Source organism: Camelus ferus, chromosome 3 (assembly GCF_009834535.1).
Source record: "Camelus ferus isolate YT-003-E chromosome 3, BCGSAC_Cfer_1.0, whole genome shotgun sequence".
Taxonomy (NCBI): Eukaryota; Metazoa; Chordata; class Mammalia; order Artiodactyla; family Camelidae; genus Camelus; species Camelus ferus.
This window is the reverse complement of record NC_045698.1, coordinates 115,767,585-115,795,126: the sequence shown is the minus strand read 5'-3', so window position 1 is coordinate 115,795,126 and position 27,542 is coordinate 115,767,585. Positions and strand designations below refer to the sequence as shown.

The following is a 27,542-nucleotide window of genomic DNA, read 5'->3' as shown; positions in this document are numbered from 1 at the left end:
AAATAAAGGAACTGCTGCCCACCCAGCCCTGCCCGCACCTTCTACAAAGAACTGGGCACTGGTCTTAACGTCGCCAGCGTCACAGGTATAGGTGTCCTCGTCCTCAGGCTGGACGGAGTCGATGATTAGCTTGCGGTAGAGGCCGTCACTGACCATCTCATACTTGTCTCCAGGCTGCAGCTCCACGCTGCCCTTGAACCACCGCACCTGGGCGCTGGCCCTGGACATCTGGCACTCGAGCACGCCGCGGTGCTTCTCCATCGCGATCTTGTCCCTCAGCGGGCGTAGAATGGTCACTGGCAGCTCTGTGGGCACACACCCGGGGGGGTCAGGGCAGGTGCACAGTGATCCCAAACACCCAGGGCTGGGCGCTCTGACGGTCCAGCCTCCAACCAGCCGGACTGGGACTTCATGCTCTGGCTAAGATGCGCATGCGGGCCCTCCCACCACCACAGCCAGCAGGCGGCCAGGCTGAGTGTCACCCTCAGGCTGGTCTGGGACTGGCTGCTCACATCTGACCACGAGGAAGGTGGGGCACATGCATGCCCGCTACCATCCAGTAGGCCCTCGCCATACGCATGCCTGCCCCCCCGCCCGCCCATCTTCTCAACACACCCCACCCTCACCCTGTGCATCCAGGTTTTCCCCTCTGCCCCCCACCTGTTCCCAGACCCTTTCTCGCTCCTGCCCCAAAGCCACTTTGACTGTCACCAAGGCCACCAGGTAAAAGCCTTCTACGCTCCCCCACACCCTTTCTCTCTGGCACTTGCTGCAGTCCGAGGAGGGAGGGTCCACTAGTACCTCCATTTTAAACAAAGGAAGAGACCCCAAGGCAGAGTCCCCCAAACCACTTTCTTTTAGCTGAAGAGGGGGCACCCCCTTTTCCGCCTCCTGGGTCACTGCTGTCCTCATCCCATTCCTGCAAGGCCCAGCACACTTACCTGTTCACACACATGCACACACACACACACAGTGCAGCCCACACCCTGCCCTGAGCCCCCATCACCTTTTACTCGGAGCTGGGCTCGTGATTCTGCATTTTCGGCTACAAATTTGATTTCCCCTGCATCTTCCACCAGGACCCTCCGATAGATGAGAGTGTATGTCCTTCCTAGGAACAAAGGTCACTCAGGACTAAAAGAAGGGGCGGCCTGGGGGCACAAAGGCCGGGGAGCCCTCCTGAAGCCCACCCACTGTCCTCCTCGCACCTTCCTGGCGTATGCGCACGTTGTCGCTGGGCCGAAGCTTACTGCCCTCCTGGAACCACTGGGCAGGCACCTCGTCGTGGGAGACCTCACAGGTGAAGGTGGCACCCTCCTTCTCCATCACTTCCACATCCTCCAGGGGCCTCACGATCTGGACATTTCGGCCTGGAACAGCAAGCAGGTTCTGCCACACCCTGATGTACAGAGCTGTCTGACTGCCACTCCCCAGCTTGCTGAGGGGGTACAGGAGGCGCGAGGCAAAGGCAGAGCAAGAGGGCCAAGCACTTGCTGGCGGACGCAGGATGGTCAGGAGGTTCTTGCCCCACCAACCCAGCCAGCCCTGATGCATCACTCTGGCCGGCCCTCACCTTGCACCTTCAGGGAGGCTGAGCTCTGAGCATCGTGGGCATCACACACATATGTGCCCTGGTCCCCACGCTCACAGCAGTAAATGACGAGACTCCTGCAGGCCCCCTGGGCTACCAGACCCAATGTCTTGCTCGCTCGCAGCTCCACACCGTCCTGTGGAGGAACGAAGCCAGGTCAGGTGCTAGGACTGCCTAGCAATGTGGTCCCACTCCCGCCCACCCATGGTGAAAGGCGACAGGGAGCAAGGAGTCCGGGTTTGGAGGCACCTTTAACCAGCACACATCCACGTTGGGGCGCGACAGCTCGCAGTCCAGGACCACCTTGTCCTTTTCTGTGGCCACCACGTCCTGCAGCGGGCGGCTGAACGTCACAGGCAGCTCTGGGGAGACAGGAACAGGGTGGTGGGAAGCGGAGCCTCCGGGTGGGGAAAGGAATCCCTCGGCTGGTTCTAGGAATGACTCCCCTCTCCCAGGATTCCACATGCCTGCCCCCACCTGCCTCCTTGGGCCACCTTGGCGCATGGGCAGGTGTTCTGCAGTGAGTCCCACCCCACCTATGCCTACGCACCAGTGACCACCAGCCTCGCCGACGTGTGCACACCCTCCGCCCTGAAGGCGACCAGGCCGCTGTCCTGTTGCTGCAGCTGGGACAGCGTGAGGGTGTGGGTGGGGCCGTGCACTGCCAGCTGGCACATGGGTCCCGGCTGGAGCCGTAGGCCGTCGCGAGTCCAGGTGCCCTCCACGTCGGCGTGGGACAGCTCCACTTCCATGGTAGCTGTGCCCTGCTCCTGAGCCTCCACTGCCTGCAGGCCTCGCACTAGCCGGACCTGGCGCGCTAAGGGACAAGCGTGAGGGCGGATGAGCCATTGCAGCAAGACCCTGGCCTTCAGGCCTCCCCCCACCACTTCCCCTGGAGGCAGAGGTCTGCCCCTGCAGGTGGAAGTCTGCGCCTCCTTCTTTCCCTGCCCACCCTCCTCAGGCTGGGCTGCGAGTGAAGATCTGTTCCCTCATCCCTCCCCTCCTCCCTTTCTCCCCTTTAGCAGGGCCCTGCCCCCAGGGGGAGATTCATTCCCCTCCCTGCCACCTCCTGGATGCCGAGCCCCCAAGGCGCTCACTTTCCACCGTCAACTTGGCCTGTGTCTTATCATCTGGTGTCTCGCAGCCATAGAAGCCTCGGTCAGCAAAACCCACACTGTGGAGGACCAAACGGTGACTAGAACCCTCGGCGTGGATCTCCACTTTCTTTCCTGGCACCAGGGCCATGGCGTTGCGTGTCCACCTGACATCCGGCCACTGCCGCGTCAGCTCCACCTCCATGGTCACTGTGCTCCTCTCCTCCACGGTCTGTGGTTCCAGCTTCTTTTTGAACAACACTGGAGCCTCTGGAGTAACAGGACAGGGAGGTCACTACAGCCACTGTCACTCTCAGGAAGGCAGGGCACAGAGAGACCATGCCCCGACCCCTAGCCTGGGCAGAGCTGCCCTCCAGCACATTCCAACTCCAAGCTAGGCAGGGCCAGCTGCACACCTACACAGGTACGACTTTATGGAAGGCAACCGAGGCTCAGGGGGGTTCTCCTTCCCCAGTCCCCTGCCCACCTCCTGCTCCCCCTTCTGAACAACCTCCTGCCATGCCCTACCAGAGCCCAGAATGCCTAAGTGTGGCCAGCGACCAGCCACATCAGGACACAGGGAGCTGTCGAGACAGGCAGGCTCTGAGCCCCCAGACCGGCTCTCTTTAACTAGGTCTCTAGACTTTAACTAGGCCCTGATCACACCACGCTAAGGAAGAGAAAATGCTGGAGTGGGCCTCCCAGCCTCAGGCTGTGCCATGATCTCCCCAGAAGTGAACCTGCCCACGTTACTCCCTTACTCAAGAACCTGCAATGGCTTGGTTCCCACTTACCCTCAGGTAAAGTTCTGACCCTCCCCCACACAGTGCGGCTTCAGCAAGTAAAGTGCGTCCTCACCTCCTGCACCTGCTTGCAATGGCTGCCAACTCCCCTCTCTCCCAACCCCCGCCATCCTCTGGGCTCAGCAGGGGTTGTTTCCTCTAGGAAGACTCCCCTCTCCAGCATCTGAACCTCTGCCCACTTCCTGACCAGGTGTGCAGTGCAGGAGTTCACTATCTCCCCTTGGGAGCAGGTGCCTGGTTCCTCCGCCCCACCCTAGGCTTCTCTCATCAGCTGGCAAACCCCGTGTCTCCTGAGGTCAGTCAGGCAAGCTGGACACAGGACAACAGCAGGATACCGCCCTGCGACCAGCCCATTAGAAGGTGCCCACTGGGAGGAACCGGTGTGCCCTCCGTGCCGCCCCACATGCGCACCTCGAACCCGGAGGGCAGCCGCGGATGTGACGCCCTCCGCCTCTGCACTGATCTGGCCGGCGTCCTCCAGGGCCACCCCCACGATGGTCAGGCTGTGGCTGCCGCCCGTCTGCGATATGAGAAACTTCTTGCTGGGCCGTAGCTGGGCACCATCCCGGAACCACGTGATCGCCACATCGCTGGGGGTCACCACACACTGGAAGGTGGCCTCGCAGCCCTCCTCGGCGACCACGGTGCTCAGCCCCGACGTAAACTTGACCACGCGGGGGACTGCGGACAGGTACTCCACTTGAGAAACGGACAGGAGGGGCGGGGACCCCCGGGGACCCCCCCACCCTGTAGACGCCACCACGGAAGGACACCTCTTCCAGGAAGCCGCCCGGGAATGCCCCGCCCAGCCGCCCACCCGCCTGGGCGACCCAGCCCGGCAGCGGGCGTACCGCTAACGGTGAGCTTGGCGCTGGTGCGGTCGTCGCGGCTCTCGCACACGTACTCGCCCGCGTCCTCCGCCCGCAGGCCGGACACCGTGAGGGAGCGCAGGAGCCCTGAGGCCGCCATCTGGAAGCGCTTGCCGGCCCGGAGCTGCGTGTTCCCGCAGCGCCACACCACCTGGGCCTGCGCCGGGCTCAGCTCGCAGGTCAGCGTCACCGTGCTGCCCAGCTCCCCGCTCACGGGCTCCAGGGGCCGGCAGAACTTGGCGGCCACCTCTGGGGGAGGGGAGGGGACGTCAGCCTGGTGGGGCTCGGGCCGCGAGCACCAGCTCTAAGCTGCCCGAGCGTGCACCTGGAGCCCCGTCCCCAGCTCCACTCCAGGACGCCGCATGCAGGGGGTTCCCAGAGGACCGTCCCCGTGGCCCTGCTCACCTTCCACCTGCACGGGGAAGTCCTGCCCCTCTAAACCAGTGCGACAGCTGTAGACTGCACTGTCCATGGTCTGCGCGCCACGCACCGTCAGGGTGTGGGTGTTCCCCAGGCTGGCTGTCTCGTGCCGCTTGCTGCGGCGAATCTCCACACCGTCCTTGAGCCAGGTCACCGCAGCCACAGAGGGTGTGGCCAACGTGGCGGTCAGGACGATGTCCTCGTGTTCCCTGACCACCAGAGGTTCCCTGCGGCTGGGTCTCTCCGGGGCTGGGGGCTCAAGCTCCGGCTCTGAGGGGATGGTGGTCAATGAGCATTAGAGAGAAGGACCCTAGCACCCCTGGCCTGGGCCTCGTCCCCCCTCCAGACCACATGGTGGGAGAAGACTTGTAATGAAACAGCCCCGGCTGTCCAGCTCTCCATTGCTGCCTCTCTAGTGAGCAAGCCAGAGAGTCAAGGCAGCAGGGCCAGACCCCACCTGACAGCCACCACCCAGGCTCACAGGGGCAGTGCAGGCAGCCAGGAGGAACCACTTGGGACCACAGGCCTGGGGGCCCCAAGCTCTGCCCGATTAAGAGCTGAGAGTCTAGGATTCCTGCCCCCTGCCCCCTGTCCCCAGGGAACACAATACAGGGAAAGTGGGGACAGGCAGTTCGCAGTGCCCCTGCTACTTCCTGGGGCTGGCATTCTAGATGAGCAATGGGGAGCAGGGCCAGGAAGGGAGGTGGAGGAGGACAGTCTGGGTGAAGGAACCCCTGTGAGATGCAGTGGGTAGAGGGGGATCCGGCACAGACTGAGAGGTGGGAAGCAGCCTTCGTGCCTCCAGCAGCCAAGCATGGAGGCAAAGCCAAGAAAGAGAAGGGGGAGGGCGAAGGCCCTGGGAGGGCTGACCTAGAGGAGCACCTGGAAAGACCACGCTGGCTGCAGGATTGGGGACAGGTGGGCAAGGGCCACAGCTGGGGACAGGGACAGCTCCAGCCAGCTCAGAATGCCATAACCCAGCAATGTCATCAGCAGCCAGGAGGGCTGGGAGGGGCAGGAGCAGGCAGCACATTGGCTTGGCCCAGGCTCAGGCCAGGTTAGGTATCTGAGCAGAGGGCAACGTAGTGGACTGACCTAAAGGTAACTGGATGATCAGGACCCCACAGCCAGAGACAGGGACTCCAGACCCAATGGGGGCAGGGCATCCAAGGCCAGAGGCTCCTCAGAGCTGGGCTGAGCTCCAGAGCTGACCAGGAAGCCTCACAGGGGACTAGCGCCCCCTCGCCAACCACAAACAGCGAATGGCCTTTCCCACAGACCACAGGCCTTAGCAGACTGCAGATGACTGAGGGAGCCTCTGTGGCAGGCTTCATGCTGGGAAAGGTGGTGATGTGGTGGAGAGGTGCAGGGACCTGGGGCAGCAGATGCCAAGAATGTCCTAGACTAGGGGCTGTGACAAGCAACTCAAGGCCCTCGCCAGTGGACAGAGCCCTGGGGTGACTGCATCAGAGGAGAACCCAGCACAGGCCCAACACACAGGTCCTCCAATCTGCCGGAGATGTACTAATTGCCCCCAGTTTGTCAGGCACTCATCCCCTCCACCCAGCCCGGCACATACCTGTGACGCCCAGGCAGAAGGAGACCCTCTGGCCCCCGGCCTCGCAGCTGTACTCCCCGGCGTCCGCCTTCCCCACCTGCTGCACCACCAGCCTCCGGGTGCGGCCTGCGGCCTCCATGCACACTTTTGAGCTTGCATTCAGTTTCTTCTCGTCCTTGTACCACGTCACCTCCGTCTGGGCCTGGGCGACCTCGCAGCTCAGTGTGGCACTGGCTCCTGCCTTGGCCTGTATCTCCCTGCACACTGGCTGCTCCTTGGCAAACATCGTCATAGGTTCTGGAAGGATGCAGGGATGCAGGGGGGGTCAATGACACCAACTGAGTCGGGAAGGCAGAGCACTAGGGAAGGAAGGCCTGTGGACAGATGGGCAGGGGGACTGGAAACTTCTCCAGGTTCTGTGCTAGTTGTGCAACAAGGACCCATAATGGATCTACACATTCCACCACTGATCTCTGCATGGTGTTCCAAGTAGTGACTTTGTGAAAGATTTCACCCCTGCACATATTCCTTTAGGAAAGGAACTGTGGGATCATGAGGCATGCACACCTCAACCTTCTTAGATGGTGCAGTCTTTCCCACATGATTGTGCAAAGAGCATCCTCACTCACAGTGCATGACAGTCCCTGAGGCTCCATGCTGTCTACCCTCAGTGCTGTCAACTATCGGCAATCTGGGGACGTGCAGCTGAACTTCCTGGGCCTTCTTTCGCACGGTCCTGACGATTTACAAAATGCAGCACCATTTCTGATCTTTTTGGCTTTTGGTGTTTGCTCTTCTGTAGTGTCGTTGCAAGGCTTCTGCCCAGTTCTCAGTAGCACTGTCTGTCTTTTCCTTATTCATTTTCAAGAGCTCTTTATATTTTTATATTAGAGCTTTGACAATTACGGGTGTGTAAATATCTCCATCTTTGTCAGTTGCTTTTTCATCTTTTATGTATCTTCTGTTGATTTAAAGTTCTTAGTTTTAATACAGGCAAGTATGTCAGTTTGTCCTTTGTGGTTAATGCATTTATATCCTGTTTAAGAAATCTTTGATTTCCCTGAGGTCATTAAATAATCTATATTATCTGCTAAGAGCTTGTTTTATGTTTCACATTGGAGTCTCTAACCCACCTAAAGTTGATGTTTGTGTGTGCTGTGAGGGAGAAAAATGGACGTCGCTCCATTTTTAATACAAAGAAATGGAGATATAAGAAGAGAGATATGTGTATATAGTTACATGGTATTAGCACCATTTATGAAAAGACCCCCCTTTCTCTATACCACACGCTAGCACTGCAGGGTGAAAAATCAGAAAAAGAATGGGAAGTCTGCTTATGTGCCGCTCTGTTTTGGAGCTCACTACTCTGTTCCTTTGCTCTGGGTATTTAGTCCTGCTTTGAAATCCAGCTGTCTTCATTGCTGTAGCTTTATATATTTGAGACCTGGCAGATCAAATGCTCTACCTTTGTTCTTCTTTATGAGTGCTTTGGTTCCACTTGGTCCTCGGAATCAACTTGTCAATTTTGACGCACCCACAAGAGAACTTTTCCTTGGATTCTCATTAGGAATGGACAACTTTGTGTCTTCTACGCACACCTCCCCATTCATTGAGATTTTCCCCACTGTCTCCCTAAAATATTTAATAATATTCCCCCTCAGAAGCCTTAAACATATTTTATTAGACATGGAATTAGAAGAATGATACTTTTAATGCTGTTGTAATTTTCTGACTCTCTGTTGCTGATACATCAAAATAGATGTGTTTTCTGTGTATTTTGTATGTTGGTGATCTTTCTCAGCTTTCTTACTAACTCTGAAAATTTACCTTTTTCTGTTTTCTGCATTGTGAAGTACACTTTTGCTTTATCTAAATTTTATTACTTTATTTTATATTCCCCCTTATAGGCTATACAATATTGGACACAAGTTGTGACAGTGGAGTCACTTGAAATGCTCCAATTAAAAGGAAAGGCTCTCAAGGTTTCCCTTTAAGTGCAATTTTTGCTGTTTTCTTCAGTACCCTGTATCAAATTAAGGAACTGTCCTTTTATTGCTAGTTTATTAAGAACTTTATTAACATGAATATATGCTAAATTTTATAAAACTTTTATTCTGGATATGATGTAAAAGTTTTATCAAGCACTTTTATTCTGCATTTTTTTTTTTTTTTGGTAAAAACATGCCTTTTCTCTTTTAGCTTCTTAATGTTTTGAGTATATTGATTTTCTAATGTTCTGTTGTTGAACCAACCTTGCATTCCTGGATTAAGATCTGAGTATATTATGCTCTTCATGTATTGCTCCATTCAGTTTGCCAGCATTTTGTTTAGGACTTGGATACTGACATCCATAAAAGATTGGCCTGTAATTTTAATTTTTTTATACTTTCCTTGTCAGACTTTGGTATCAATGCTATGCTAGCTACATAAAATGAGTTAAAGAGTATATATCCCTTTTCTATTCTCTTAAAGAACTCCATCAGTATGGAATAATTTTGTTCCAGAACATTTTACTTAATTTACCAGTAAAGCTACTAAGCTTAATCTTGTTCTATGAGAAGACTTTTTATCATGGTTCCATTTATTTAAAAGGTTATACGACTGTTCAAGTTGTTTATTTCTTCTTGTGTAAGTTTTGATATCGTTTTCTAGGAATTGGCCAATATTTCAAAATTTTTCAAATTTATTTGTGTAAATAATATATTCTATTATAATAACATGTCAGAATGATTCATAGTAGGTTTCTTGATGTGTATATATATATATATACACCTATGAATCATTTTATACTGATACAATATCAAATTGTTATGTGGTGGCACTTAGGAGTCAACATGGGACCACAGCCCATCTCTACTTGAGGTTAACCTCCCTTAACAAAAGGAAACTAAAGTTAGTTCACAGACATCTCTGTGAACCAGTTCAGGAGGGACAGACATGCACATGAATCACTAGGAAATGCTATGAAATAAATACTAGTTTATCAATCAGTGGCTGCTACTACAGTACCTTACCCTTCACAAAGCATGCTGGTATAGGAAAAGCTCCTTATTACTCTCCATTTCTAAATTTATAATCAAACTCAAAGGGAACACTGATACAGGATGTACTAGTTGAAGACAAGAGGAAACCAAAATTTGCTTTTAAAAGAATATTCCATACCTCAGAGGTGTGTATCAAAGGTGCATATCTACCAACCCCCTTCTCTTGGTTTACTTTAAACATTGCAGACAAAACAGGAGCCCAGGCTTTGTGACATGTGGGTGCACAGATAACTTCTGCAGCCATGTGCAAGGAAGGAGGAGTGTCCCAGAACAACTAAAACTTTGCTGACCCAAAATTCAGTCTTGAGGTAATGTCAAGGATGATTCTGTGGTTGGAACTTCCCCTTATCAGGCTCAAAGAAACACAAACATCTCTGACTACGGAGAATCCTCATGTGGTGCTGCTGGGTGAGGGAATCTGGATGCTGCTAGAACACCCAAAAGTGTATTCTCATATCCCACGGTAAGAGACATCTGGTCTACTTGAGATCCCAAAGGATAAATGGAGCCAAAGTCCTGGACACCAGAGATCACCGGGAGCATTATAATATGGAAGCATGACTCGTGGTGCACAAAAGAGGCCCTTCTTCCTTCCATACACACTCTTCCCACCCAGTCTCCCTGGGCCCAGGCATGGGCATGAAAGTGCGAGGTGAGAAGTTGGAAGATGTGAAGAGATTAAGTATAATGGAAAGACCACTGGGTCTGCCATGGCTATAAGCCAGTCACATCACCTCCAAATGGAGCTAACTTAGCACCCTTATCAAATAACTGACCTGTGACATCCAGGCGGAAGGAGACCCTCTGGCCCCCGGCTTCACAGCTGTACTCCCCGGCGTCCGCCTTCCCCACCTGCTGCACCACCAGCTGCCGGGTGCAACCCTTGGCCTCCATGTGCACTTTCGAGCTTGCACTCAACTTCTTCCCATCCTTGTACCATGTCACCTCCGTCTGGGCCTGGGCCACCTTGCAACTCAGCGTGGCATTGGCCCCCGCCACGGCCTGCATCTCACTGTGCACTGGCTGCTCCTTGGCAAACACTGCCAAGGGCTCTGGCAACAAGGAAGAACACACAGGGTCAAAAACACTATCTAAGTCAGGATGAAGCACTGGGGAAGAAGGATTAAATGGTGAAGCAGGAGGACCGGAAATTTCTCAAGACGCTGACTAGCTGTGTGGCTTAGAAAAGCCCCACCTCCTTCTCAGCGAGAAACCCAAATTTATCTATACATTCTACCACTGATCCATGCATTTTGTTCCAGGTGAAAACGTAACAGACTTCTGTGTACATACTAGTCTGGAAGAGGAACTTCAGGGTCATGAGGCTTGGTTTCTTCAACCTTCCCAGATGATGCAAAGTCTTTTTACATGATTGTGCAGGAAGGGTTCTCACTCACAGTGTGGGAGAGATCTTGCGGCTCCGTGTTCTCACCTACTCTTAGTTTCGTGAACTGCTCGCAATCTAGTGGGAGTGAAGTTGTACCCCAGTGGCTGTCTTTTGCATGGTCCTGATGACTCACAAAGTGGAGTAACTTTTTCATTCTTTTGGCCATTACTGTTTGCTCTTCTGTGGTTTTACTCTTCAAGTCTTTTGCCCAATTTTCAATAGCATTGTCTGTCTCCTCCTTATTCATTTTCTGGATCTCTTTATATGTTTAAGTGCTAGAGATGTGACACTTACATAGTTTGTAAATATCACATCCATCTGTGTAACTTGCCTTTTCACTCACGTGGTATCTCAGGATGAATCAAAATTTTAGTTTTAATGTTGTCAAATATGGGATCTTGTTCCATTGTTCTATTTAAGAAATCTGTCCTTACCCTGAAGTCATTAAATAATTTATGTCATCAACTGAGGATTTATGATTTTCCTTCACACTGTGGCCCCTCACCCACCTGGAGTACCTTTTGAAGTGTCATTTGAGTTACCTATGCAATTTTTATATGATTAAATGTTGAAAACACCATATTGAAAAGACTATCCTTTCTCCCTTGTGTATACAGTTTCAATGGTGAAAAAAAAAAAAAAGGCGAGGAGTGGGAAGTTCATTTATTCACTGATCTGACTGTGAGCTCACTATTCTGTTCCTTTGATCTGATAACTGTCCCTGCATTGTGACCCCATTATCTTTATTACTGTTGCTTTATGATACTTCTCTTCTTCAAGAGTATGTTGGCCATGGAATCTTGGCCTTTGGAATCTGCTTCTCAATTTTCAACCCTCCAAAGAAAACACATTTGTTTGATTTTGATTGGATGTGAAGATGTTTGAGCCTTCCATAGATTTCTATCCATTTTTTAGATTTTTTTTTTACCCTCAAAAATGTTCAAGAATTTTCCCCCACTGAGGTCTTAAACATCTTTATTATACTTGGAATTGGAAACATGATACTTTTCACACTATTTTAAATCTTTTAAAATTTCATTTTCCAACTGTGTTGCTAGTATTCAATATATAAATAAAACTAAAGTAAAAAGGTTTTCTGCATATTGATTTTTCACATGGTAATCTTTCCAAGAACCTCATGTGGTGTTAGGTAAGGGATGTGGGAACAGTCTAAACATTCAGCAGAAGGATAGTCACATAGGCCTGGGTAAAAGAGACATCTGGTCAACCTCAAATCTCAAGTACCACAGAGTCCTCTGCACCAGGGAACATTCTGTGCAGCAGTTGGGACATGTGATAAGTGTTACGCCATGGAAACACTACTCAAGGTTTACAAGAATGGCCCCACTCCCTTCCACACACAGCCTTCCAATCCAGAGTCCCTTAACTCAGCCACAGGAATAAGGGTAGGAAGAAGAAGGTTGGGAGACTTAAGAGATGAAGTCTAATGGAAAGAGCCCTGGGGTCTGGTGGGTCTGTTATCAATCCCATCATCTCCTCCAAATGGTCTCAGTTAGAACCCCCAAATAACTGACCCGTAACATTCATGCAGAAGGAGACTCTCTGGCCCCAGGGTCACATCTGTACTCCCATACTCCCCTGTGCCCACTTTCCCGGCTGAAGGCACCGCCAGCTGCCGAGTATAGCCCTTGGCCTCTACATGCACTTTTGAGCTTGCACTCAGCTTCTTCTCATCCTTGAACCATGTCACCTCCCTCTGGGCCTGGGCTACCTTGCAGCTCGGCATGCCAGTCCTCTCAACCCCAGTGTGCCTTTCACTGCACACCACAACTGCTCCTTGGCAAACAGAGCTATGGGCTCTGGGGACAGAGAGGGAAGCATAGGGTCAAAGACATCATCTAAGACAGGAAGGCAGTACTGGGGAAAGAAGGACTAAACAGGAAGGCTGGAAACTCCTCCAGGCTTTGCACCAGCTATGTGGCCTAGAGAAGCCCCACACCTTCTCAGCAATAGTGACACAATTTATCTATACATTTGACTACTGCTCCAAGTGGGATGTTCCAGGTGAGGATATTGTGAAAGACTTTTGAGCACAATGGATCTGGTGGGGGTCATGATGTATGCACACCTCAATCTTCCTAGATGATGCCAGAGTCTTTCCTGCTCAATTGTGCAGGGAACGTTCTCACCTAAGATACATGAGAGTTCCTGAGGCTTCATGCTCTTGGCTACTCTCAGTGTGCCAACTGCCGTCAGTCTGGTGGGAGTGAAGTCATACGTCCTGTGGCTGTCTCTTGATGGTTCTGATGACTCACAACGTAGAGCAACATCACCAGTCTTTTTGGTCATCACTATTTGCTCTTCTGTGTTGTAACTGTTCAAGAATTTTGCCTGATTTTCAATAGCATCATCTGTCTTTTTCATATTCACCTTTATAACCTCAATTTGCATGATACTGCCTTTCTCTTTCACATCTGTATCACTTGCTGTGTCACTAAATGTGACTTCTAATGAACCTAATGAAAGTTTTAGTTTTAAAGAGTTCAAATTTGTCACTCTTGTTCCATGGTGTTTAGTCCATTTGTTTTCTGTGACAGAAATCTCTTCACATACTGAAGTTTTTAGGCAATCTATGTCATGATCTAATTTTCCCCCACCAAGGCATTCAGCACCTTGTATTATATTTGGAATTAGAAACATGATACCTTTAAGGCTATTATAAACATTTTCAAAGCTCACTTTTAAACTATTTGTCACTAGTATATAAATGTAAAAACCAAGGAACACCAATGCAGTCTGAACATGTGACTAAGCACTATGACATGGAAAACAATACATGGTGTAAAAGAACAGCCCCTCTCCCTCCATATCCACCACTCATCCATGCTTTCTTGACCACACATTGGCCGTAAATGGAAGGTTGGAATATAGGAGATTTCAACAAATTGATACACAAAAAAGGAGCACCAGGGTATGACTGCACAATAAGGCTATCCCATTCTCACTACCAAATAATGCCAATTCGGAATCTCCAATAACTGATGAAAAATATATACATGGAAGGAGACTTACTGGTCCTGAGATTAGCAGATACATTCGCTAGTGTCTACCTTGCCAGCCTAATACACAAGCAGCCACAGCCAAAGAGCCATAACTCTACAAACACGTTCAAGCTCGACTACAGTTTCTTTCCATCCTTCCCCTACCTGTTCAGTCTTGATATAACCTACCTCCCATTTCAGAATAAAGCTGGAGTCCACCTAAAAAATCAACCTTCCCTGTGTGCCAGCTGACCCTTAAGAAATCCCACTGGGACTATGATAACACATAGAAGTACACGGGGTGAAGAAACACAACAAAATCAGAAACAAAAATCAGGACAAGAAAAACTGAACAATGAGAAAGGGACTGGAAAATTCTACAGGCTCTAAACCAGCAGTGAAATATATAGTCCCTTCCAGCCAGGGGCTGCTGTTATGTTAATTCCCCATTAGCAAAGCCTGCTGATGTGGCAGAAGTGACTTTTTCCTTCCATTCTAATTTATAGACCTACAATGAAGAGACGTGATGAGAGGACACCTAACAGCAGTTGCACAAAAGTCTGTAGAGGCTGTAAGCCAGTCCTATCATCCCGTAAACACAGATGGACTTAGTATCCTCAAGAACTGACCTGTGACACCCAGGTGGAAGGAGACCCTCTGGCCCCCGGCCTCGCAGCTGTACTCCCCAGCATCTGCTTTGCCCGCCTGCTGCACCACCAGCCTCCGGGTGCAGCCCGTGGCCTCGACACGCACTTTCGAGCTGGAGCTCAGCTTCTTGCCGTCCTTGTACCACGTCACCTCCGTCTGGGCCTGGGCCACCTCGCAGCTCAGTGTGGCACTGGCCCCTGCCACGGCCTGTACTTCATTGTGTGCCGTCTGCTCCTTGGCAAACACCACCGAGGGCTCTGGGGACAGGCAGGGAGAGAGGGACACATGGAGTCAAAGATATCATCTAAGTGAAGATGCAGCACCAGCGAAAGAGCCACTCAGCAGGGAGGCAGGAAGACAGGAAACTTCTCCAGGCTGCGCACCAGCTGTGCGGCCTAGAGAAGCTCTCCCGCCTTCTTAACAATGAAGGACACAATTTATGTCTACACTCTGCCCCTGAGCTGTGCGTGCTGTTCCAGAAAGACATTGGGAACGGCTTCTCCCATGCACATCTCCTCTGGGACCGGCGCTGTGGAGTCATGCAGTCCTCACCCTTCCTAGATGAGGCCAGACCCTTTCCCTCACCTTGGTGCGGGCCACGTTCTCACCTGCAGTGAAGGACACTTCCTGAGGATCCACCCCCTTGCCCATCTCAGGGTTGGCAACTCTCGGAAACCTAGTGGCAGTGAGGCTACACCCCCTGTGTTGTCTCTTGCATGGTCCTGATGACTCACAAGGTGAGGAATCTTTGTGATCATTTTGGTCCTTCTGTGGTTTGCTCTTCTGTGGTGTCACTGTTCAAGTTTTGCCCCAGTTTCAATAGCATTGACTGTCTTTTCCATATTCGTTTAGTTTTTTTTTACATAATTAAATGACAGATGGTTACATGTGTATGTATCTTCCCCATTTTTGTGCTTTTCGCTCCTTTGTAATGTTTCTGGTGAAATTAAGTTATCAGTTTTAGGCATACTGCAGGCAAATATGTCAAGTTGTCCTTTGTGGTTTCTGCATTTATCTTCTGTTTTAAAATCTTTCATTATCCTGAGGTCATTAAATAATCTATATTATCTGATTACACAAACTCGTTTTACCATTCCCACGGAGGTCTCTAACCTGCCCAGGGTTGATTCTTCGTGTGGTATGAGGTAGATTTCAATTACATTTTTCTGTATAGTTAATGTTCTTAAGACCAATTAGGAAAAGCCCCTCCTTTCTCTACAGCACGATGTGAGCTCAACATTCCATTTCTTTGTGTTGTTTGCCTATCTCTACATTGAGACCCACTTGTCTAAACTGCTGTAGCGTTAATAAAAAATGAAGTCCTGACATAGGTTACAGCAAATGTCCCCGCTATGTCCTTCAAGACTGGCTTGAATCTCCTTGGCCTTTGCAATTAACTTGTCACTAGTCTCACACTCAAGAGAACTGTGATTTGGGTTTTTTGGTTTTTGCGGGGGGTCGAACATCTCTGGATCTTCCGCAGATTTTTATCCATTTATTTATATCTTTTCCTCTGCCTCTCAAGAATACTTAATAATTTTGCCTACAAAGAGTCCCAAGACCCTGTCTTAGATTTCGAATTGGTGACATGATGTATCTAGTGTTATTGTAACTCTTCTCAAATTTCATTTTCTACTTTCTTGTTTCTTGTATATAGATAGTTGTTTCTCTGTATTAATATTTATATGCAGTAATATTTCTCAACTGTCTCATCAAGTGTAGTAATTCATGTTCCTGGATTTTCTAAATTGATAATCATATCATCTGCAAAAACATGTTTTATTTTCCCAAGTTTCCATCTTTCATTTTATTTCCCCCCTAAGTGTGCTGTAAATGTAGCATGAAAGTGGTGCCAGCTGGCTTCCTTGTCTTGCTCCCTACTTCATAGGCAGTGCTGTCAAGCTTTCACTTTATGCGTGATGCTAGCTGGTTTGTTTTCCACTAACAATTATTAAATGAAGGAACAACCATTTATTTATACCTTGGAGAAATTATTACAGCAAGAATTGTTGTTAAATTTTATCACGTACATCTCCTGGATTTACGGTGTTACATTTTATTGAGTTATTTTACTCTCCACTTAAATTGGAGAAATTGTATTATTGTTCTCTGTTATTCTGTTAATGTCAAGCTTTCTATTGAGTTTCTAATGTTTCTTGTGTTAAACCAACCTTGCACTCCTGGAGTATAACCATTGCCATAGTGGCTAACCCTTTTAATAAATTGCTAAATTCACTGTGCTAATATTTTTTAAATATATTATTCTTGACATCATCAAGAGATTAACCTGCATTAATTCCTCCCATTCACCTTATTGGATTTCGGTAGGAATGATATGCTATCTACAAAAAAAAAATGAATTAGTGTAACTCATTTCTCAATACTATGGAAAATCTATATGAATATGGAATAGCTTCTTTATAGAATACTCAGCACAATTAAAGAGTAGAGCCACTGGACTTAGATATTGTTCTGTGACAAGATTATTTAGTATGGTTCCATTTATTCTAAAGTGGCTATTTTCCTTGTGTGAGTTGATACAGATTTTTGGAATTGATCGATTTGTAATCCTCTACTCCTTCTGAATTTGGTACACACATCTGTGTGCAGAGAGCTTCCATAACTATGTGAAAATAGCTGTCTCAGACAATTAAACTATGACAATCCAAAGTACAGACTGGAAATGATTCAAAGTATTATGTGTGGTCAAAATTTCCCCTTAACTGGTTCAATAAATTCAAACATCTGTTGTTCACAGGACTCTCCAGTGTGCCAGGTAAGTATCTACTTGATCTGCCAGAATAATTCCAGGAGAGGAACATCTGGTCTACATTAGCCCTACGCATCAAATAAGCCAGACTCCAAGAAATGAAGGAAGACCAATGGAGTCTGAACATGCGCTGCAATAATGCGACTAAGCATTATGACACGAAAAATAATACAAGGTGTAAAAGAGCAGCCCCTCTCTCTCCATATCCACCACTCATCCATGCTTACTTGACCAAACACTGGCCAAAAAATGGAAGCTTGGAATAGAGGAGGTTTATGATATTAATACACATAAGAGGAGCACCAGGGTCTGACTGCACAATAAGGCTGTCCCATTCTCACTACCAAATAAAGCCAATTTGGAATTCCCGATAACCAGTGAAAAATATATACATGTAAGGAGACTTTCTGGGATTAGCAGATACACTCGCTAATGTCTACCTTGCCAGCCTGATACACAAGCAGCCACAGCCAAAGAGCCATAACTCCACAAACACGTTCAAGCTAGCCCACAGTTTCTTTCCATCCTTCCCCTACCTGTTCAGTCTTGATATAACCTACCTCCCATTTCAGAATAAAGCTGGAGTCCACCTAAAAAATCAACCTTCCCTGTGTGCCAGCTGACCCTTAAGAAATCCCACTGGGACTATGATAACACATAGAAGTACACGGGGTGAAGAAACACAACAAAATCAGAAACAAAAATCAGGACAAGAAAAACTGAACAATGAGAAAGGGACTGGAAAATTCTACAGGCTCTAAACCAGCAGTGAAATATATAGTCCCTTCCAGCCAGGGGCTGCTGTTATGTTAATTCCCCATTAGCAAAGCCTGCTGATGTGGCAGAAGTGACTTTTTCCTTCCATTCTAATTTATAGACCTACAATGAAGAGACGTGATGAGAGGACACCTAACAGCAGTTGCACAAAAGTCTGTAGAGGCTGTAAGCCAGTCCTATCATCCTGTAAACACAGATGGACTTAGTATCCTCAAGAACTGACCTGTGACACCCAGGTGGAAGGAGACCCTCTGGCCCCCGGCCTCGCAGCTGTACTCCCCAGCATCTGCTTTGCCCGCCTGCTGCACCACCAGCCTCCGGGTGCAGCCCGTGGCCTCGACACGCACTTTCGAGCTGGAGCTCAGCTTCTTGCCGTCCTTGTACCACGTCACCTCCGTCTGGGCCTGGGCCACCTCGCAGCTCAGTGTGGCACTGGCCCCTGCCACGGCCTGTACTTCATTGTGTGCCGTCTGCTCCTTGGCAAACACCACCGAGGGCTCTGGGGACAGGCAGGGAGAGAGGGACACATGGAGTCAAAGATATCATCTAAGTGAAGATGCAGCACCAGCGAAAGAGCCACTCAGCAGGGAGGCAGGAAGACAGGAAACTTCTCCAGGCTGCGCACCAGCTGTGCGGCCTAGAGAAGCTCTCCCGCCTTCTTAACAATGAAGGACACAATTTATGTCTACACTCTGCCCCTGAGCTGTGCGTGCTGTTCCAGAAAGACATTGGGAACGGCTTCTCCCATGCACATCTCCTCTGGGACCGGCGCTGTGGAGTCATGCAGTCCTCACCCTTCCTAGATGAGGCCAGACCCTTTCCCTCACCTTGGTGCGGGCCACGTTCTCACCTGCAGTGAAGGACACTTCCTGAGGATCCACCCCCTTGCCCATCTCAGGGTTGGCAACTCTCGGAAACCTAGTGGCAGTGAGGCTACACCCCCTGTGTTGTCTCTTGCATGGTCCTGATGACTCACAAGGTGAGGAATCTTTGTGATCATTTTGGTCCTTCTGTGGTTTGCTCTTCTGTGGTGTCACTGTTCAAGTTTTGCCCCAGTTTCAATAGCATTGACTGTCTTTTCCATATTCGTTTAGTTTTTTTTTACATAATTAAATGACAGATGGTTACATGTGTATGTATCTTCCCCATTTTTGTGCTTTTCGCTCCTTTGTAATGTTTCTGGTGAAATTAAGTTATCAGTTTTAGGCATACTGCAGGCAAATATGTCAAGTTGTCCTTTGTGGTTTCTGCATTTATCTTCTGTTTTAAAATCTTTCATTATCCTGAGGTCATTAAATAATCTATATTATCTGATTACACAAACTCGTTTTACCATTCCCACGGAGGTCTCTAACCTGCCCAGGGTTGATTCTTCGTGTGGTATGAGGTAGATTTCAATTACATTTTTCTGTATAGTTAATGTTCTTAAGACCAATTAGGAAAAGCCCCTCCTTTCTCTACAGCACGATGTGAGCTCAACATTCCATTTCTTTGTGTTGTTTGCCTATCTCTACATTGAGACCCACTTGTCTAAACTGCTGTAGCGTTAATAAAAAATGAAGTCCTGACATAGGTTACAGCAAATGTCCCCGCTATGTCCTTCAAGACTGGCTTGAATCTCCTTGGCCTTTGCAATTAACTTGTCACTAGTCTCACACTCAAGAGAACTGTGATTTGGGTTTTTTGGTTTTTGCGGGGGGTCGAACATCTCTGGATCTTCCGCAGATTTTTATCCATTTATTTATATCTTTTCCTCTGCCTCTCAAGAATACTTAATAATTTTGCCTACAAAGAGTCCCAAGACCCTGTCTTAGATTTCGAATTGGTGACATGATGTATCTAGTGTTATTGTAACTCTTCTCAAATTTCATTTTCTACTTTCTTGTTTCTTGTATATAGATAGTTGTTTCTCTGTATTAATATTTATATGCAGTAATATTTCTCAACTGTCTCATCAAGTGTAGTAATTCATGTTCCTGGATTTTCTAAATTGATAATCATATCATCTGCAAAAACATGTTTTATTTTCCCAAGTTTCCATCTTTCATTTTATTTCCCCCCTAAGTGTGCTGTAAATGTAGCATGAAAGTGGTGCCAGCTGGCTTCCTTGTCTTGCTCCCTACTTCATAGGCAGTGCTGTCAAGCTTTCACTTTATGCGTGATGCTAGCTGGTTTGTTTTCCACTAACAATTATTAAATGAAGGAACAACCATTTATTTATACCTTGGAGAAATTATTACAGCAAGAATTGTTGTTAAATTTTATCACGTACATCTCCTGGATTTACGGTGTTACATTTTATTGAGTTATTTTACTCTCCACTTAAATTGGAGAAATTGTATTATTGTTCTCTGTTATTCTGTTAATGTCAAGCTTTCTATTGAGTTTCTAATGTTTCTTGTGTTAAACCAACCTTGCACTCCTGGAGTATAACCATTGCCATAGTGGCTAACCCTTTTAATAAATTGCTAAATTCACTGTGCTAATATTTTTTAAATATATTATTCTTGACATCATCAAGAGATTAACCTGCATTAATTCCTCCCATTCACCTTATTGGATTTCGGTAGGAATGATATGCTATCTACAAAAAAAAAATGAATTAGTGTAACTCATTTCTCAATACTATGGAAAATCTATATGAATATGGAATAGCTTCTTTATAGAATACTCAGCACAATTAAAGAGTAGAGCCACTGGACTTAGATATTGTTCTGTGACAAGATTATTTAGTATGGTTCCATTTATTCTAAAGTGGCTATTTTCCTTGTGTGAGTTGATACAGATTTTTGGAATTGATCGATTTGTAATCCTCTACTCCTTCTGAATTTGGTACACACATCTGTGTGCAGAGAGCTTCCATAACTATGTGAAAATAGCTGTCTCAGACAATTAAACTATGACAATCCAAAGTACAGACTGGAAATGATTCAAAGTATTATGTGTGGTCAAAATTTCCCCTTAACTGGTTCAATAAATTCAAACATCTGTTGTTCACAGGACTCTCCAGTGTGCCAGGTAAGTATCTACTTGATCTGCCAGAATAATTCCAGGAGAGGAACATCTGGTCTACATTAGCCCTACGCATCAAATAAGCCAGACTCCAAGAAATGAAGGAAGACCAATGGAGTCTGAACATGCGCTGCAATAATGCGACTAAGCATTATGACACGAAAAATAATACAAGGTGTAAAAGAGCAGCCCCTCTCTCTCCATATCCACCACTCATCCATGCTTACTTGACCAAACACTGGCCAAAAAATGGAAGCTTGGAATAGAGGAGGTTTATGATATTAATACACATAAGAGGAGCACCAGGGTCTGACTGCACAATAAGGCTGTCCCATTCTCACTACCAAATAAAGCCAATTTGGAATTCCCGATAACCAGTGAAAAATATATACATGTAAGGAGACTTTCTGGGATTAGCAGATACACTCGCTAATGTCTACCTTGCCAGCCTGATACACAAGCAGCCACAGCCAAAGAGCCATAACTCCACAAACACGTTCAAGCTAGCCCACAGTTTCTTTCCATCCTTCCCCTACCTGTTCAGTCTTGATATAACCTACCTCCCATTTCAGAATAAAGCTGGAGTCCACCTAAAAAATCAACCTTCCCTGTGTGCCAGCTGACCCTTAAGAAATCCCACTGGGACTATGATAACACATAGAAGTACACGGGGTGAAGAAACACAACAAAATCAGAAACAAAAATCAGGACAAGAAAAACTGAACAATGAGAAAGGGACTGGAAAATTCTACAGGCTCTAAACCAGCAGTGAAATATATAGTCCCTTCCAGCCAGGGGCTGCTGTTATGTTAATTCCCCATTAGCAAAGCCTGCTGATGTGGCAGAAGTGACTTTTTCCTTCCATTCTAATTTATAGACCTACAATGAAGAGACGTGATGAGAGGACACCTAACAGCAGTTGCACAAAAGTCTGTAGAGGCTGTAAGCCAGTCCTATCATCCTGTAAACACAGATGGACTTAGTATCCTCAAGAACTGACCTGTGACACCCAGGTGGAAGGAGACCCTCTGGCCCCCGGCCTCGCAGCTGTACTCCCCAGCATCTGCTTTGCCCGCCTGCTGCACCACCAGCCTCCGGGTGCAGCCCGTGGCCTCGACACGCACTTTCGAGCTGGAGCTCAGCTTCTTGCCGTCCTTGTACCACGTCACCTCCGTCTGGGCCTGGGCCACCTCGCAGCTCAGTGTGGCACTGGCCCCTGCCACGGCCTGTACTTCATTGTGTGCCGTCTGCTCCTTGGCAAACACCACCGAGGGCTCTGGGGACAGGCAGGGAGAGAGGGACACATGGAGTCAAAGATATCATCTAAGTGAAGATGCAGCACCAGCGAAAGAGCCACTCAGCAGGGAGGCAGGAAGACAGGAAACTTCTCCAGGCTGCGCACCAGCTGTGCGGCCTAGAGAAGCTCTCCCGCCTTCTTAACAATGAAGGACACAATTTATGTCTACACTCTGCCCCTGAGCTGTGCGTGCTGTTCCAGAAAGACATTGGGAACGGCTTCTCCCATGCACATCTCCTCTGGGACCGGCGCTGTGGAGTCATGCAGTCCTCACCCTTCCTAGATGAGGCCAGACCCTTTCCCTCACCTTGGTGCGGGCCACGTTCTCACCTGCAGTGAAGGACACTTCCTGAGGATCCACCCCCTTGCCCATCTCAGGGTTGGCAACTCTCGGAAACCTAGTGGCAGTGAGGCTACACCCCCTGTGTTGTCTCTTGCATGGTCCTGATGACTCACAAGGTGAGGAATCTTTGTGATCATTTTGGTCCTTCTGTGGTTTGCTCTTCTGTGGTGTCACTGTTCAAGTTTTGCCCCAGTTTCAATAGCATTGACTGTCTTTTCCATATTCGTTTAGTTTTTTTTTACATAATTAAATGACAGATGGTTACATGTGTATGTATCTTCCCCATTTTTGTGCTTTTCGCTCCTTTGTAATGTTTCTGGTGAAATTAAGTTATCAGTTTTAGGCATACTGCAGGCAAATATGTCAAGTTGTCCTTTGTGGTTTCTGCATTTATCTTCTGTTTTAAAATCTTTCATTATCCTGAGGTCATTAAATAATCTATATTATCTGATTACACAAACTCGTTTTACCATTCCCACGGAGGTCTCTAACCTGCCCAGGGTTGATTCTTCGTGTGGTATGAGGTAGATTTCAATTACATTTTTCTGTATAGTTAATGTTCTTAAGACCAATTAGGAAAAGCCCCTCCTTTCTCTACAGCACGATGTGAGCTCAACATTCCATTTCTTTGTGTTGTTTGCCTATCTCTACATTGAGACCCACTTGTCTAAACTGCTGTAGCGTTAATAAAAAATGAAGTCCTGACATAGGTTACAGCAAATGTCCCCGCTATGTCCTTCAAGACTGGCTTGAATCTCCTTGGCCTTTGCAATTAACTTGTCACTAGTCTCACACTCAAGAGAACTGTGATTTGGGTTTTTTGGTTTTTGCGGGGGGTCGAACATCTCTGGATCTTCCGCAGATTTTTATCCATTTATTTATATCTTTTCCTCTGCCTCTCAAGAATACTTAATAATTTTGCCTACAAAGAGTCCCAAGACCCTGTCTTAGATTTCGAATTGGTGACATGATGTATCTAGTGTTATTGTAACTCTTCTCAAATTTCATTTTCTACTTTCTTGTTTCTTGTATATAGATAGTTGTTTCTCTGTATTAATATTTATATGCAGTAATATTTCTCAACTGTCTCATCAAGTGTAGTAATTCATGTTCCTGGATTTTCTAAATTGATAATCATATCATCTGCAAAAACATGTTTTATTTTCCCAAGTTTCCATCTTTCATTTTATTTCCCCCCTAAGTGTGCTGTAAATGTAGCATGAAAGTGGTGCCAGCTGGCTTCCTTGTCTTGCTCCCTACTTCATAGGCAGTGCTGTCAAGCTTTCACTTTATGCGTGATGCTAGCTGGTTTGTTTTCCACTAACAATTATTAAATGAAGGAACAACCATTTATTTATACCTTGGAGAAATTATTACAGCAAGAATTGTTGTTAAATTTTATCACGTACATCTCCTGGATTTACGGTGTTACATTTTATTGAGTTATTTTACTCTCCACTTAAATTGGAGAAATTGTATTATTGTTCTCTGTTATTCTGTTAATGTCAAGCTTTCTATTGAGTTTCTAATGTTTCTTGTGTTAAACCAACCTTGCACTCCTGGAGTATAACCATTGCCATAGTGGCTAACCCTTTTAATAAATTGCTAAATTCACTGTGCTAATATTTTTTAAATATATTATTCTTGACATCATCAAGAGATTAACCTGCATTAATTCCTCCCATTCACCTTATTGGATTTCGGTAGGAATGATATGCTATCTACAAAAAAAAAATGAATTAGTGTAACTCATTTCTCAATACTATGGAAAATCTATATGAATATGGAATAGCTTCTTTATAGAATACTCAGCACAATTAAAGAGTAGAGCCACTGGACTTAGATATTGTTCTGTGACAAGATTATTTAGTATGGTTCCATTTATTCTAAAGTGGCTATTTTCCTTGTGTGAGTTGATACAGATTTTTGGAATTGATCGATTTGTAATCCTCTACTCCTTCTGAATTTGGTACACACATCTGTGTGCAGAGAGCTTCCATAACTATGTGAAAATAGCTGTCTCAGACAATTAAACTATGACAATCCAAAGTACAGACTGGAAATGATTCAAAGTATTATGTGTGGTCAAAATTTCCCCTTAACTGGTTCAATAAATTCAAACATCTGTTGTTCACAGGACTCTCCAGTGTGCCAGGTAAGTATCTACTTGATCTGCCAGAATAATTCCAGGAGAGGAACATCTGGTCTACATTAGCCCTACGCATCAAATAAGCCAGACTCCTAGAAATGAAGGAAGACCAATGGAGTCTGAACATGCGCTGCAATAATGCGACTAAGCATTATGACACGAAAAATAATACAAGGTGTAAAAGAGCAGCCCCTCTCTCTCCATATCCACCACTCATCCATGCTTACTTGACCAAACACTGGCCAAAAAATGGAAGCTTGGAATAGAGGAGGTTTATGATATTAATACACATAAGAGGAGCACCAGGGTCTGACTGCACAATAAGGCTGTCCCATTCTCACTACCAAATAAAGCCAATTTGGAATTCCCGATAACCAGTGAAAAATATATACATGTAAGGAGACTTTCTGGTCCTGGGATTAGCAGATACACTCGCTAGTGTCTACCCTGCCAGTCTACAGCATAAGCAGCCACAGCTCAAGAGCCAAAACTCCACAAACATGTTCAACCTCGAGCACAGCTCCTATCAATCCTTCTCCCACCTATTCAGTCTTGATGTAAGCTACTTCCCATTTCAGAATAAAGCTGGAGTCCACTTAAAAAATGAACCTTCCTGTGTGCCAGCTGGGCCTTAAGAAATCCCATTGGGAACTATGATAACACATAGAAGTACACGGGGTGAAAAGACACAAGTAAGTCAGAAAGACAAAATCAGGACAAGAAGAACTGAACAATGAGAGAGGGACTGGAAAATTCTCCAGGCTCTAAAACAGCAGTGAAATATATACTCCCTACCAGCCAGGGGCTGCTGTTATATTAATTCCCCCTAAGCAAAGCATGCTGATGTGGCAGAAGTGACTTTTTCCTTCCATTTCTAATTTATAGACCTAACATGAAGAGACGTGACGAGAGGATGCCTAATAGCAGGTGCACAAAAGCCTGTTGAGGCTGTAAGCCAGCCCTATCATCCCGTACACACAGGTGGACTTAGTATCCTCAAGAACTGACCTGTGACACCCAGGTGGAAGGAGACCCTCTGGCCCCCGGCCTCGCAGCTGTACTCCCCGGCGTCCGCCTTGCCCGCCTGCTGCACCACCAGCCTCCGGGTGCGGCCTGTGGCCTCCACATGCACTTTCGAGCTGGAGCTCAGCTTCTTGCCGTCCTTGTACCACGTCACCTCCGTCTGGGCTTGGGCCACCTCGCAGCTCAGTGTGGCACTGGCCCCTGCCACGGCCTGTACTTCATTGTGTGCCGTCTGCTCCTTGGCAAACACCACCGAGGGCTCTGGGGACAGGCAGGGAGAGAGGGACACATGGAGTCAAAGATATCATCTAAGTGAAGATGCAGCACCAGCGAAAGAGCCACTCAGCAGGGAGGCAGGAAGACAGGAAACTTCTCCAGGCTGCGCACCAGCTGTGCGGCCTAGAGAAGCTCTCCCGCCTTCTTAACAATGAAGGACACAATTTATGTCTACACTCTGCCCCTGAGCTGTGCGTGCTGTTCCAGAAAGACATTGGGAACGGCTTCTCCCATGCACATCTCCTCTGGGACCGGCGCTGTGGAGTCATGCAGTCCTCACCCTTCCTAGATGAGGCCAGACCCTTTCCCTCACCTTGGTGCGGGCCACGTTCTCACCTGCAGTGAAGGACACTTCCTGAGGATCCACCCCCTTGCCCATCTCAGGGTTGGCAACTCTCGGAAACCTAGTGGCAGTGAGGCTACACCCCCTGTGTTGTCTCTTGCATGGTCCTGATGACTCACAAGGTGAGGAATCTTTGTGATCATTTTGGTCCTTCTGTGGTTTGCTCTTCTGTGGTGTCACTGTTCAAGTTTTGCCCCAGTTTCAATAGCATTGACTGTCTTTTCCATATTCGTTTAGTTTTTTTTACATAATTAAATGACAGATGGTTACATGTGTATGTATCTTCCCCATTTTTGTGCTTTTCGCTCCTTTGTAATGTTTCTGGTGAAATTAAGTTATCAGTTTTAGGCATACTGCAGGCAAATATGTCAAGTTGTCCTTTGTGGTTTCTGCATTTATCTTCTGTTTTAAAATCTTTCATTATCCTGAGGTCATTAAATAATCTATATTATCTGATTACACAAACTCGTTTTACCATTCCCACGGAAGGTCTCTAACCTGCCAGGGTTGATTCTCGTGTGTTATGAGGACGATTTCAATTTTATTTTTCTGTATAGTTAATGCTCTTAAAACCAATTAGGAAAAGCCCCTCCTTTCTCTACAGCACGATGTGAGCTCAACATTCCATTTCTTTGTGTTATTTGCCTATCTCTGCATTGGGACCCACTTGTCTAAATTGCTGTAGCATTAATAAAAAATGAAGTCCTGACATAGGTTAGAGTAAATGTCCTCACTTTGTTCTTCAAGACTGGCTTGAATCTCCCTGGCCTTTGCAATCAATTTGTCAATAGTCTCACACCCAAATGAGCTGTTATTTGGGTTTTACTGGGGGTTGAACATCTCTGGGTTGTCCACTGATTTTTATCCATTTATTTATATTCTTCTCTCTGTCTCTCACAATATTTAGTAATTTTGCTTACAAAGAATCCCAAGATCCTTTCTTAGACTTGGAATTAATGACAGGATATATCTAATGTTATTGTAACTCTTTTCAAAGTTCATCTTCTAATTTCTTGTTTCATGTATATAGACATAGAATTGATTCTGTATTAGTATTTATATGCAGTAATCTTTCACAACTCTCTCATTAAGTGTAGTAATTCATGTTCCTAGATTTCTAAATTGATAATCATATC

The 27,542-nt window shown here is 47.0% G+C and overlaps 1 protein-coding gene across 50 annotated transcripts in view; it reads right to left on the bottom strand.

Annotated features, from left to right (window-relative positions):
* Nucleotides 1–27,542, bottom strand: part of OBSCN (obscurin, cytoskeletal calmodulin and titin-interacting RhoGEF) — a 169,429-nt gene that overhangs the window by 87,997 nt on the left and 53,890 nt on the right. For 48 of the 50 annotated variants that reach the window (XM_032477303.1, XM_032477305.1, XM_032477304.1 and 45 more), the window contains 16 exons: nt 25,773–26,048; nt 21,976–22,251; nt 18,187–18,462; nt 14,398–14,673; nt 10,156–10,431; nt 6,357–6,632; nt 4,763–5,047; nt 4,340–4,606; nt 3,900–4,169; nt 2,689–2,955; nt 2,142–2,408; nt 1,841–1,953; nt 1,574–1,727; nt 1,209–1,370; nt 1,007–1,111; nt 39–305 (listed from right to left, as the gene is read on the bottom strand). In XM_032477303.1, the coding sequence (XP_032333194.1) occupies nt 39–305; nt 1,007–1,111; nt 1,209–1,370; nt 1,574–1,727; nt 1,841–1,953; nt 2,142–2,408; nt 2,689–2,955; nt 3,900–4,169; nt 4,340–4,606; nt 4,763–5,047; nt 6,357–6,632; nt 10,156–10,431; nt 14,398–14,673; nt 18,187–18,462; nt 21,976–22,251; nt 25,773–26,048 (3,813 nt within the window). The remainder of the gene's footprint in view (nt 1–38; nt 306–1,006; nt 1,112–1,208; nt 1,371–1,573; nt 1,728–1,840; nt 1,954–2,141; nt 2,409–2,688; nt 2,956–3,899; nt 4,170–4,339; nt 4,607–4,762; nt 5,048–6,356; nt 6,633–10,155; nt 10,432–14,397; nt 14,674–18,186; nt 18,463–21,975; nt 22,252–25,772; nt 26,049–27,542) is intronic. The other 2 variants (XM_032477325.1, XM_032477326.1) reach the window with 2 other exon arrangements.